Source organism: Notothenia rossii, assembly GCF_949606895.1.
Source record: "Notothenia rossii genome assembly, chromosome: 9".
In the NCBI taxonomy this organism is placed as follows: Eukaryota; Metazoa; Chordata; class Actinopteri; order Perciformes; family Nototheniidae; genus Notothenia; species Notothenia rossii.
The window spans coordinates 45765954-45780412 of record NC_136907.1 but is presented as its reverse complement, the minus strand read 5'-3'; the positions used below and the strand labels follow the sequence as shown (position 1 = coordinate 45780412).

The 14459-nt window shown below is 41.0% G+C and overlaps 1 protein-coding gene across 2 annotated transcripts in view; it reads left to right on the top strand.

The window, feature by feature from the left end:
• LOC307020585 (disks large-associated protein 1-like) overlaps positions 1 to 14459 on the top strand; it is a 261124-nt gene that overhangs the window by 170376 nt on the left and 76289 nt on the right. For both annotated transcript variants that reach the window (XM_079652039.1, XM_079652040.1), the window contains exons 5-6: positions 2040 to 2235; positions 9130 to 9412. In XM_079652039.1, coding sequence (XP_079508165.1) covers positions 2040 to 2235; positions 9130 to 9412 — 479 coding nt within the window. The remainder of the gene's footprint in view (positions 1 to 2039; positions 2236 to 9129; positions 9413 to 14459) is intronic.

The window sequence follows — 14459 nt, the reverse complement described above, 5'->3', positions numbered from 1 at the left end:
ACGGTCCTCCTTCTTTATGACCAGAGTTATTTATATGTGTTCCAAATACTTTGCTTCTTAGCTTCCTTGCACCTTCAGCTCAATTATTTGGCATTTGCCATCTTAAATTAAAAATGTTTACTTCATTGTGCTTCAGATCATTTTCGGAAAAACGTTAAAAAGCAATGTCAATATAGAAAATACTTAATGTGCCAAAACACATGCTAATTAGGAAACATCTTCATGAACTTGAAAACATATGCGCAGCATCTAGAACAATTCACCAACTTGAGGACTTGAGGACTTAAGGACTTGAGCAAGAAGCCCCGAATACAACGGAAACCAGGGGACTCTAAAAAGTGACGCACACAGCTGGGACCGGAGTGCTTGTTGACATTTGGGGCTAGCTTACCTAGCTAACTTAGATTTATCAGAAGAACTCATGTGATCCCATTATTAATCAGTGAGAGTTGGCCATCTTTATAATCCCCGAACGTCACAAAGCGCTCCAGTCCCAGCTGTGTGCGTCACTTTTCAGTGTCCCCGTGTCTTTTGTGTTTTGAGCTCCTTGCAGTGTTTGTATTTGCAGCGTTTCATTATAATAATAATATTGGGAGGGATGAAACCCTCTTTAATGGTCACACATGCAGAGCACATAGCACACACAGTGAAATGTGTTCTCTGCTTTTAACCATAGTACCAGGAGTCCAGTACTAGGAGCAGTGGTATGCAGTGGTTTCAGTAAACCACATGCATTGTCAAGTTGGAGAAGATGTTTCTTCATTTGAAAATGTTTTGACACATTTTTGTTTTTATACTGGCATCATTGGACGCGTTCGCATCTGTTGGCCACCGTACATTGTGCCTTTTTACTAGATACCAAAAATCGCTGTACACCATCTTTAAACAGAAGTTTTTGTTTTTAAAGAAAAGTCAATTTTCTATTACATTTTAAGAATTCTTGAGAAGTTGCATGAATTCACATTTTGACTGTAAATTCTATAAAAATAATTCATGTGTATCCAAAACAACCTTTATCTTTAGGAGAACCTCCCATTTCTCTCCACTGCACATAATAGAATGTTGTAACATATCATTATCTTGTTGATTGTTGATATTGTTCTTCAAGAGAACATACCATAATGTTATAGTCAAAAGTGTGCAGAATGTGCTTGTACAGCTGAATCCAGAGTCCTAATTATTGAAGAGTGTGTGGGAGCGTTTCTAAATATGCAAAATTGCTATTCATTATAAGTTGGATACAAACATTCAATGATTAAATCCCACACGTTATATATATATATATGTATATTAGTTTGCTTTTTCAATGACCTGGGTTCATTTAGAAAATCACTTACATTAGTCATACACAGCTTCCCTTTAAGACACTCAAGGAGATAGTCATAAATATTCAGGAAGAACATAATGACATCATGTCTGTTAGGTTCAGCAAAGATTGTATGTTTCATTTTGAAACTTTCATAGGTCACATACTTTCTAACTTGCAGTATTTAAGTGTGGCTCTACCAACTGAGTTTTTGTTTCTCTGATATCTTAACAATGTATCACTGCTGTTGTATGACAGACTAGCTTCGCCCCCTTGGATTTTATTATCTGTTCGTGGTCTTTAAGTCTTTGTTATGAAAAACTTCTCCTAAAGTGACATCACCAGCACTTTTCTCAAATGTTTTAATATTTTTTACTTCAAGCACTTGGAGAGTTAAGATGAAAACGGTGGTTCACTCAGAGAAATTACACAAATACGCAGCTAATAGATGGCATGCGCTCTCTCATTGAAAACAAAATAAAAAAGATGCTGGCGCTCAAAAAAAGGCCCTATGGACACAGGCACGCAAACAACAATTCTAAGATTAAACGTTATATTAGTGTGGTCGATGAATGAATTCAGTAGCTGAAACCCTTACCGAATGAGCCCTGGTTGAATATAGTGGTTTTCTAAGTAACATTGACGGGGACCATTTCTCTAACTGAAATGGAGTATTGTTATGTATAAATGTGTCTATTTGTCTAACTCTAAGTCCCTGTCTTCCCTCTGTCAGGATTTCGACGGAGCACTCCCCCAAACTGCAGATCAGGAGCCACAGTTACCTTCGTGCGGTGAGTGAGGTTTCAATCAATAGAAGCCTGGATACCCTGGACCCCAAAACCCTCCTCGACCCCAAATCGCTGCTGTCCTCACCCCAATACCGCTCACGCAATGAAAGCTACATGAGGGCCATGAGCACCATCAGTCAGGTTGGTTGCCAGCACTGATGCCTTTACATTTACAGTATTCCCCACCCAGTCATTCTGCCATACACATCACAATCAGACTTGGATGGAAGTGATGGAGTATGTGGGGAGTAGTGTTTACCACTTAAAATAAATCATTGACTCCCATTTTATGCCATAACTTTTAAGATCTGATTTATTCATCTGGGATGTGGTCATGCCGCCTATTTCTGTCTTTCACCATCTTTAAAGGACGGGTTCACTGTTTTCCAAGACTTAATTAAAATATTCAATATTTATACTTAATACATCTTCACCAAAGTGTCCTTTCTGAGACACTTTTACTGAAGCTTTGTTGGACAATTTCTATTATTTATTGTTCATCATAATTTGTATAACAATGTGTTTACCATCACGTTGGTGGCAGCAGGTACCTATTCATTCAAAGCATTAATGGTGAATTATTATATAGCAGGCGTCTGGAGCATTATGGGATGTGGAATATTTTATTGGAAGGTTTTATCTTCCATTAAACACACCAAAATGAATAAAAGCACTATTTAGTTTGTTGGCTCTAAATCAGGTTATTGATCATTCATGCTGGCATGAATGGGCACAACCTAAAAACGACCATCGAGTCATGTAAGCCGACTTTAAGTAAACAATCAAAAAAAAACAATGCTTTATTTATGTGGACATATTTGATATTTGACACAAGTCCTTCCAAATGTAATTGCATTGTGACTATTAGTATAGTCTATTAAAAACTCATTTTTAAAACTTGAAGTAGCTGTCTTTGTCAAGAGTACACGCTCCTTTCACTTTACCACTGCTTAGGCCTATAATAAATATTAGGGCACCGTTCGGTAGAAAAACAGTGAATTCTTCCTTTTTTGATAATGGTTTAGATACTGTCTGAGCCTGTGTGCTCGGGAGGGTGAGAGTCATGTGTCCACTTCCACAAATCCATCCATCACATTACAAGTGTAACCTTAATGGCTATGACTGGTGATATGTTATACATTTTCTTTTTGTCAACAAATATGTCACGACCTCGATACAAACTGATGAACCCAAATGCACGACCCAGAGACAAAGTCTTGAATGTAAAAAAAAATCATTTTAATTTCACAGATCAGGTAATCCCTCTTAACAGAGTAGGTACAGAAAATAACACAAGGTGCTCACAAAGAGGAAAAAACTAGGCGTAACAAAAAGAGAATTTAAGAAAAACTTAAGCCTACAAAATTAACAAAAGAAACAAAACCTGACAGGAGTGAAAAGCGATCCTTTCTGAGCTGAGGCTTGGCACGACCATTCAGAGAAACAAACAAGACAAACTGACACAGGACAGGGGAGAGACAGGACTATTTAAACATGAGGTGAGTGGGAACAGGTGGAAACAATCAGGGGAACAGGTGGAAACAAGGGGAGGAAGAAAACGGGCCTGAAATGAAAGACGAGAGATAAATACAAAATAGAACAGGAAATGGAAAACGAGACATGACAATAAACACATATATATTTTTACACAGTAGAGCAACACACGTGGATTAATGTGGATCAATTGCTGTCTTCCATTTTGATAGAGAAACGTTTTTTAAAACTGCAGTAACCCACTGCTTCTAGAAAGTTACTTTTTATTGAATAAACCTATAACTGTTTGACCATTAATCCTTAAAGATAAATGTCTTCATAGCCGAGAGCAGACAGGAAGTGAAATCAGAAGTATTGAGGGATGTTGGTAGGGGTCTTTCTATGGTTTGTTGACGATAAGAAAACCTACAGAAATATGGCAGAAGAGGTGACAGTGCATCACATGTCACAGCATTCATTCCCTTAAATCAACTTTATTATTACTTATATCGAGGAATGTGTGTGACCACATGGTAATTGAAGAAGCTTTAAACAGCACTGATCGTTATAGACTTATTGTTCATACATTTAAAGAGTTGCCCATGATCAAAACATTATAATTGTTCAGTCATGTTTTGAGGCAATTAAAAACAACGTGATGTTGGCAACATGTACTTTACCAAAGCCATTTGCACCTATGATTAACTCTATTTCACTCCCTCCTGTCAGGCTACTGTTAAAGCATGTCTTCTTCAGTGCATGAAATAAAGCTGTGCTCAATAAGCCTTCATTTGTCTCCTTCTAACCTCACCTTGAACCTCCACTTGCTCTATCCTGAACCTTTCCCTAATTACCATTAACCACACTGAATTGCATCTATTAACATTTTCAATATCCTCATCTGCATGGATCCAACCATAAAACCCCAGTTAAATACCTTACCGCCATATGCTCTGTGTTGCAGTTGAGAATTTAATTTGTTGTCAGTTCAAGTCAATGTGAGTCAATGGTATTCCAATCATTGAGCTCAGTGATACAGGGCTTTAAAATTACAAATAGAATCCCTGCTGGTTATTCGGTGATGTGGTAAAGACAGAGAAAGCAAGAATGTTGCTTGTTAACATCAGATTGAAAAATAATAGATTTCACACAATAGTTTTAGGTCTATTGGTTGTGGAACACTCTACTTGTCTGTGTCCATGCAGTTTTTCTCAGCATCAGTTTTATTTATTTTTTGCGTTTGTATCTGGTTTCGTAATTTCTTGAAACCAAAGGAACATGTTTGCCCCGAGATGAGATCTAAAATTCAAGATATGGACTGTGTGTTATTTTAAATCAGGCATGGGCAAACTAAGGGCCGCGGGCCATATACGGCCCGTTGGGCTTTTGAATCCGACCCGCCGAATATTGGTACGCAATTCTCCAAATTATAGTAAACCGCATTCATTTTGCCTTTTTCCTGCAATACCCGGCATTTCAGTTGATCCCACTAGATGGCGCACTCTAGACACAATTGACCTTTGCTGGAGTCTGGTCTATTTTCTCAGCTGGCCCCACTCGGCAACCCGGCAAGATCGGCGAATACAAGTTGTAACAAGCAGTAGCACTGAGCAAAGTGACTAGAACGCGACCACACACTTATAAAAACACTTATATAAAGTCAGGCAACACTAACCAGGCTTAGTGTGATTCTGTTTATTTTTACCTTACTTTAATAACCATCCGTTCACTGTTATTGACCATTGTGAAGGGGCAGACGTTTTCCTTTTGTTTTGTATTATTGCAACTATCGGATGGAATCAATACATGGGCTACATGTGGCCATCACAAGTAAAATCATAACAAAAACTGCGCTGGTAAAATATGCGTGTAGAAAACGGCTTATGCCACAATATGATAGCAACAAGTAGTCAAGATAGTCTGATTAGCTAACATCACCTGTAGAATGCCAGAGAAACTTTCATAACAGTGTTGTGATGCCAAACAGCTTTCAGACTTAAAACACATTCACTTATGGGGATGGGGGATATTTATCAGCTGCTTGTGTGACAGTCAGAAAAAGAAAACTTTACAGAGGCCGCTGCCGCGAGTTAACGGGAGAATAAACCCCGGTAGACGAGCAGCATTGCAGCGGGCGGTAATGCAGCTGAACCATATTCATAAACAATACACCACGGCACTCTGGAGAAAGGTACAAGGTTGGAGAAGTAGTCCTTTAATTTAATCTGGCTTCGTATAATTAAAAAATACCCGACGCAGTCCTCTATTGATGTTGTTGTGAGCGGTGTTGCGGAGAAAATCAGCGACGTAAAACGCTGTGTGGGTCATAAGAAGGCACGTAAATGATTACGTCATGACGCAAACCATGACGCAATGACGCAATAATTCACCTTTGAACCTAATTCTCCTTTGAACCTGTATCTGTAACAATGAGTGGACCAAAGAAAATAGAAGTCAACATTGAGTACAGAGTGTATAATGAGGAGTGAACAGCTAAATATTTTTTTACCAATCTGCTACTGGCCCGGCCCGTCTGTCAAATTTAAAACTCATAGTGGCCCCCGAGCCAAAAGGTTTGCCCACCCCTGTTCTAAATGCAGAAGGCACAGCAGTGGTATCCTCATTAATATATAGGAAAACAGTTTAATAAAGTTTGACAGTAAATCACCTACAGTAACGCTGTCGTAACGATAAGTGCAAGTCTGTTCAGAAACCAAAACTCTAATCTCTGTTTAGAGAATCTTCCTCTCTGTCGTCACACAACATCATATACACAGTAAACAGTACAGCATCTTAGTATTCATCATGTGTTTTTTTAACCATCAACTCTCCAAACTCTAAATATTCAATGTATAAGTTTGTGTATTTGTGTCTGCGACTCTTGACCATTGGTTTAGGATGCAGCTTTATTTATTATTATTTAACATATTTAATAAGGGTAACCAAACATGTGTGAGTCGTCAGTGCATGAGATGAAGCAGGGGTTAGAACTACCACTTGGAGCAGATTCAATTCCCACCTCTTCAGTAAATGGATGTGCTAGAAAGAGATACGCCCACAAGATTTTTCTCAAGTGGGAGAAGTTTCTTTAGAGGTACTTATTCTCCTTCAGAGAAAGCTTATCTGGCAACAGGAGCTCCGAGTGGCACCACATCCAATGTTCCAGGCTCCACCCTTAAATAATGCAGACTGAAACTCAAGTGGTGCCATGTGGTGTCAACAACTGAGAGCTCCACCAAGAATGACGGTTACGGTCCAGCCCCCTGTAGCAATCCTTTCCCCTTTTCCTAGCCGAGCCCCCAGGAACTGCGCCACTCGGTTGAGCAAATGTTAGTGGCCAAACTGCGGTATTACAACTTCCATTTTGCCTTCATGCGGCACTGAGCAGCTCTCATAGAAATGGACGAGGGCCCGCCTCTGACACTGTATCCAGTTCTCTTAATCCATCTGAATAGCTACAGCCCAGAGCTGGATGGAAACCGCAAGCCCCTCCCTCCTCTAATAAAATGCCAAATTCGGTTCTTCAAACCCCTAGTGAACAAACCAATAACCCTCAAACCAAGGAATCAAGCAGATGCCAGCAAGCATGCCCTCCTTATAGGGCTGTCCCGAATACCATTTATCGGGCTCCGGATATTCGGTAGTAATCAGCAGCGAATATTCGGCCCGCGCGGGGGGGGAGGGGGGGTAGTAATCAGCAGCGAACCGCTTCAACACGTGTATTTCGGTTTATTCACGGCATTCATTTTGTTATTCTAGAGTATTGTTGTTTTATAGTTATTTGTTAATGTAACCCAATGTGTGTTCTTTGGAATTGAAAAGGATGACGCATTGTGCTTGTTACTTTCGTTGCAGTTGTATACACAAGTTATTGAGCCGTTTCCGCTCTACATCCTGAACTCCTCCCTTCGATGCAATGCACTTCCGTTTTGGCGGACTGGGTTTGTTTTGCTAGCTAGCTCCGTTGTGCCGACAAAGCACTGATATCGCAGAGACAAAGAGGATATAACAATTACAACATGAAGAAAAGTGGTTCGGGAACTACGTGTGCGGTAGTTGGTTGCAATCACTCGAGAAAGCACCTGAACGAGTGGTTAGATAGAGAGTGCTACGACCACAAACCAGCACCCAGCACCCAGCCATGTTGTTCATTAAATACAGATAAACACAAAAAATACTGCATGCATTGTATTTTTTAATATTATATATGAATATTTTCATAGTGATGTAATTGTGTGGGCTGCTTTTATATTTTAATTTGTAATACCTGTTAGGATTAAACATGTGATCTTTCTTGTTGAAGCCATTTCTTTAGTTTCCTCTCAACAATTAATTCATTCAGTGTTATTTATGTACAGTATGAGCTTAATATGAATGATGAACTGTGTTAAAAGAAATTGTAGCACTCTAAGGAACATATGAAATGCAATAATGCAATAACAGTGCAATAATGAAATTAAATTACATCAAACTTTATTTTCACTCAAACAGTACAGGCACATATGATATATTGCACAGCATAAAGAGATCATGTAAATTGTGCATTATGTAAACAACAGACAACTGTTGGCTCCTGTGGGCATGACCTAAATAAGGCAGTTTATTTTGGTTTTAAAATGCTGAGATATTTACTGCAGAACTGTAACCTTCCCTCAACAAAATCGTCAACAATTTTCGGGAGCATGTGGGCAAAGTAGAATGTGCGCAGCCTTCAGACTGTCCATTGCTTTTCCATCTATTGCCATGGATTGAACGAAGTAGGAGCAAATTTTGCTGTACGTTATGCTGGGCCACGTCGTCATGTTATCCTCCCAGTTTTGCACTGAATTCGGATGGGGGAGAGTAACGCCATCTCCAGTCAAAGAAGTAGAATCGTGTTCCCAAGCTAGCATCACTGTTAGCATCGAAATCGCTGTGTTTACACCAGTGCCCGTCTGACTGTTTACACCGGTTTACACCGACAGACGCTGTGCAAAAGACTTCCGGCGGAAATTAAGTGCATTTGTGTAGGGTTATGGCGCTACCCGTGTTTTGGCGCGTAAACTTGTCTATATGTCTATATGGACATGCTTTTATTTTGAAGGAGAGTTAGCGCTGTTGACAGGAAGTTGTTGTTGCTATGGAAACAATGTGACGGAGATTAACGGAGAAAAGTAATATCTACATATAAAGACGGAGAAAGTAAACGATAACGTTTATGGTTAAGTGTTAGCACCCCCCAAAGAGGCACAAGCTCTTACGTTGATATTGGAGATTTCAATAAATTCAATTTGAAAAAAAACGGGGAAAAAACAAACAAAACGAATATCCAAATAACGAAATTGAAACCTGAATAGTACTCCAACGAACGAATATTCGGATATTCGGGTACAGCCCTACCTCCTTAAAGTATTTTCAAACGGAACACCCAACGTATCTCTTCAAGCTCAAACTTTGACAAACAATAGGCAGCCTCTTAATCGATAATAAATAACACCAGTCGTTTCACCAACTTCCGTCCTCTTTATTGTTCTCTGTTTCTCCCCTTTTCTCTCTATGATGTCCTCCCTCCCCCTCCTCCAGCTGAGTGAGGTGGAGGTGAATGGGCAGATCGAGCAGGTGTGTGAGCAGGTCTACAGTGAGATGCAGGCCCAGGCATTGGAAGCTGCCATGAACCGCATGGACACCATGGACACCCTGCCTATGCCTGGATACTTCCGGATGCGGAGCCACAGTTATGTCCGGGCGATCGATCAAGGCTGTTCAGGGGACGAGGAAGGAGAAGGGGGGAGGCCGCTGCTCCTGCTGCCCTCCTCCCCGCCACGCACATCCGCCACCACCGTCAGGACCATCCAGAGCAGCACAGGTAGGGCACTGAGAGCCGGGGTGTTCAGTCTGAATGTGTTGGGTTTTGTCTTTTTATCCTTCGGTTAGGTTTAGGTTGAGGTTAGGGGTTCCTGGTTAGGATTACTTTTAGGGGTATAGGTTTTAACGGTACTACTACTTTTATCGATACCGCTTATCAGTCCGGACTTTTAACGGTACTCTTATCGGTTATTTTGGAGAGCAGAATAAGGTAAACTAACTAAACAAATTGTGAACAAAATGAAATTGCTTTTTATTTAAATTAAATACATAATATTTCACATCAAAAGAAACAACAATGTTTTAACAAATCCTAAATAATCTGATGACAGGATTGTAAACAGAATAGCTGAAACTTTAACAAAATAAATAACTCAGTTACCTCTAATCATTAACCCATGTTTGTATAATTGAGTTAACTCTGTGTGTTGCTGCTAGCATACATAATACCTGAAGTGGAAAAGTTACTCGTGAAAACGGTGCATTTCTCCATCTGAATGTGGTGCACTTTTGCTAAATGTTTAGACAAATTGCTCGTGTTACCGCCATGATAAACTATTTTGGTAACGAGCATTATCCACCTGGAGACGGGTAAAGTTTAACCACACCTCGGAGCGCGTTCTCTCTGCAATCTCCTCCATGTGTGTGTGTGTGTTGCTGCATATAGCGGCTGCGTGTGTGTAAACTGCCCCGCCCCCTGGCAAGCAGGCGGGGGAGAGAGATCTCTCATCTCGATTGGAAAGATCGAAAATACAAAAAATAATCATGGACGCATTTTGCAGTCTTTTTGCGTATTAGAAACGGAGTTGGCGACACTAAAACTGCAATATAATGTCTGCGTAGCAATAATACATATGACATATACTTTTTACATGTCTTCAGTACCGATAACAATACCGATAATGTCGGAGCTTAACGGTACCACGGTCTTTAATAATTCAGCCCCGGGGCCCGTTTAATACCGGGGCCCGTTACCCGTCCCTAATTACTTTACACTACCGATCTGTGGGTTTGTGTGTGTAGTTATATGTCATGAAGTTGGGGTTGATTGCACCAGTTCCTGAATATGTGTTGGACTCTGGTTGTGTTCCAAGTGAGATGATCCTCTTCTATATTGAATGTGTCTTGTGGGAGGGCTGTGAGTGTCTGAAAGTGTTTGGCTGTGGCTTTGTTGATTATTGTGAGGGTCAGTTGCTGTGTTGAGGTGGGATGTGGGGAAAAGAGGAGGGAGAAATAAACATCTGCATTGGGGAAGGTGGTGCGTGATTGCTTAGACCAGTGGTGTTCACTATTTTATACATGCGAGCCGCATTGATAGGACAAAGTCAATAAGAGAGCCACTCATACCGCAAAGTATGAAAAGCTGCACACAGTTATAATAAGCATGTCTGCTTATTAATCTGTCATTCCACCAGAACATACAATATGCAATGTAGCCAACCAATACTGTAATGCAAAGCGTCTTTGAGCACTCGGAAAAGCGCTATATAAAATAAATGTATTATTATTATTATTATTAAACTCTTCCATTAACACCCTGAGTAAGTTTGTAGCTGTGTGTTTTGCTCCACCTTTTTGTAAAAGAAACTGCAGCAGCTTGACCACAGAGCGTGAACGTTGTGATCAGCTGATTTTGCGCAGTTCTCCAGTGTGTGCACGGATCACAGAATGTGCACACAGGGGAGTCTCCCACCGCAGCCGGTTGGCGTAGTTTTGGCACAATTATGTTGTACATACTGACGTTAACAGCAGCCCCGCCTGTGCACACGGCAACCAACTTAGTTGTCCAGCGATCTAAGCCTGCCTCCTGGAAAAGCTTCACAGGTCTGTCGGTGACGGCATGTGCGGTTCGGCTCGTCCGAAAGTCAGAAGATTTTTTGCAGGGAGCAAAACGCCAAAGTGGCTGCTTAGTGTATTTTAGTGTTTTGGACATAATAGTCAAATACAACAAGAAACACGTGTAGACCAAATATGTGTTTTGTTTTGATGACCTATCAGGTACGCAAAGACGCTTAGTGACACAAGTGACGCTACGCATATCAGATGTTTGCCGCGAATGCGTACCTGCGTTATGTGACTTTGAGACTTTAAAAGGGCTATATAAATTCAATTTATTATTGTTATTATCATTATTATTATTATTATTATTATTATTATTATTATTATTATTATTATTATTATTATGTGCACCCCTGTCTATCACCCCTTTATTTAGCCTACTGTCATGCGAGCCACCAATTAAAGCTTGGCGAGTTGCATGAGGCTCACGAGCCGCGCAATGAGGAACCTTGGCTTAGACAGTGATGCAAAATCTTGGACGGTGTGTTTTGGGTTCCGTTTTTCACTGCTGAGGGCTAATAAAACGACAAGGGTTGCTGGGTGGTAGGATGGGGAGGCATATTCTGAGGAGTCGTTCCACTCTGGCTCCTGGATGGCCATCAAGTTGGAGGATGGGGATGTAGTGAGCCAAGCCCGGGTTCATGTCGTCTCCGATCACGAAGACGGTCTTGTTTTCGTTGAATAATAAATAAAAAAATGAGTAGTTGGATGAATGATCTGTTCTTTCATTGTAGGACTGGGAGATGCTAATGTCAATGTTATTGCCAGGGGAAATTAGCCGTAGTGGAGAAGGAGGGGGAGAGGAGAGAACTCATTCAATCTGAATGTGTTATTATTTGTCTTTTTACCCTCGGGTTAGGGTTAGGATAAAGTTTTCATCCAGAGCCTGGAGATGTACCCTCAGCAGTAAGATGATATTATTACTATAATATGTAACTTGGCAGTAAATATCACTCCTACTGATAACAGTACCTTTGACTAAAGAACCGTGGTCACCTCATCATCTGGGGTAGTCCGGACATTTCCAAACCCCTGTAGAATTCTGAAACAGGGACATGCAGCACATTAACCCCAGGGGCCTCATGTATAACGCCGTGCGTAGGATTGACGTGGGAAGGTTGCTTACGTAGTAGAAATCCGAAAAGTAGGTCCATACATTTTCCACCACTTTCCAATTCACCAAACATTGCGTACCGGCGAGGAAAGTGCGTATGGCACTTCCTACGCCGGTTTCCCTTTATAAATCACAACCGACTCGAAATGCGGTGCAGCTTTTGCGGGCTTCACGTAACACCCATATTTGCCTATAAATAGTCAAAGAAACGCCCTTTCATTCATTTATTTTTGACTGACTGCATGCAGATCGCAGGAAATGACGACAGAACAGCTAAAAAAAACATCTCACACCGTGTCAGATTTTGGTTATTTTGGGGAGGTCGAGATAAATTATATTGTTTGGTGGATGCAGTTTGAACCAGAGTAGCAGCATGGAGGTCGGATCGTCACCAAAATAAATATATAAGTGGTCCGAAAAAGGTTAATGACAACAAAAATACACATAGCCTTCCTCAGGCAGTGTGTTTGTACCGGGGACAGGAGACCCCCCCCCCCCCTTGATGAGAAACTGTAAGGAATGATCGGGGAATCCCTCCGGAGTGGAGTCCTGACGGCTGGATCTGAATTATGTTTTTGTATTTGGTGGTTTGTGTCCCAGCTGTCGATCAGCTGTGCGCAGCGTTTCCACTGCAGCCTGTGCATCTCAACCCCCCCCCCCCCCCCTCCGCAGCAACTTTATATCCACCACTTAAAGGAAACACAACTAATGTGTTGTGTTATATTCGCTGTACAATTTACCACATATGGTGCTCTTAGTTTCCATACCTCCTGTGTTTTACGAGCGACTTATCAAGTCTTGGCAAACGGCATAAAACACGATTAAACATGTATTAAACATATATAAAACCAAGCTCGTATCTACAACCTATAGAAATGCAAAACGGCATCAGTTTAGACGTAATTATGTCCTCCTGCTTACCGCATCATTTATGAGAAAACATTTCATAACATTAACACAACATATTCGAGGTGGTTTTAAATAACATCCGTATTTATTTATTTCTCCAAGTTATGTTTTTGTGTGCACTGAGGAGCCTCAAACAGGTGTTTGTTAAATCATTTTAAGATTGGCTTTAATCAATGTTTGAAAATGAATTCTTCATATATGATAAATGACAGGTAACATTTTATTTATGGTATTGTTTCCACATATTTCTCTCAATTTTTCCTTCTGCCAACGGTGTCGCAGTTTCTCGTCTCTCCCGTTTTTTTGCTTAGTGCGTACGCATGGGTTAGAGTTTGCGTGGAGGACCGCACGTTTTCCCGTCAAGTTAGTATTTTATAAATCGCAAACATTGCGTAGAAACTGCCGTACGCCATTTTTTGAGCGTATATCCCTTGAGGCCCCAGAACGGTGTATATAAGTACAATTTTGAAGCAATTGTAAATTATTTGAATATCTCCATTTTATGTTTCTTTGTACTTGTAGTACCTTTAGTCAGTTAGATTTTGATTAATGAGCACCTCCGCTCACACACAGTTTAAAAAGGACGGAAAGAGAAGTATTTCGGTGAACCAACACAGGTTTATTATCCCAAAAAGAAAGCCAAGAACACAAAGAAACACTTAAAACGGTGCGGGGTCTTTATGGCGTCCGTTTGTGAGGCCCAAACGTCCTCCCAGGACCCAGCCTACTGCAAGACAGACCAGAACCAGGTTACCAACATGCTTTTATTGAGTGACTGATTACCTGATTCTGATCAGCTGTCCGGTCTCCGACCGAACCGCTCCCATCACTCCAGCAGCCGGTGCTGTAACCACACCCCGCTGCCACATACACCGACTCAGGCCGGGAAAGCCGAAAGCTGACTCCCCCCTCCGCCGAGCGAGAGACAAAATCAGCCACGACCATCCGGTTACCCGGCCTGTGGCTGCACAGTGTGCGAAAAAGTACACGTCCCACCGTCCGGGACGTGTTATTTACAATATCGGAAAAGTAGATCTTTCAATTGACTTGTCCGGCGGACAAGTGACGTATTTCGCCCTCATTTATTGACAAATTATTGATAAATTCAGTTTACAAAAGGCAGAACTCATTCGCAAATTGTACGTGTCCGCCATTGTTCGTTTAGAAATGTTAGTTTCGGTTCTGC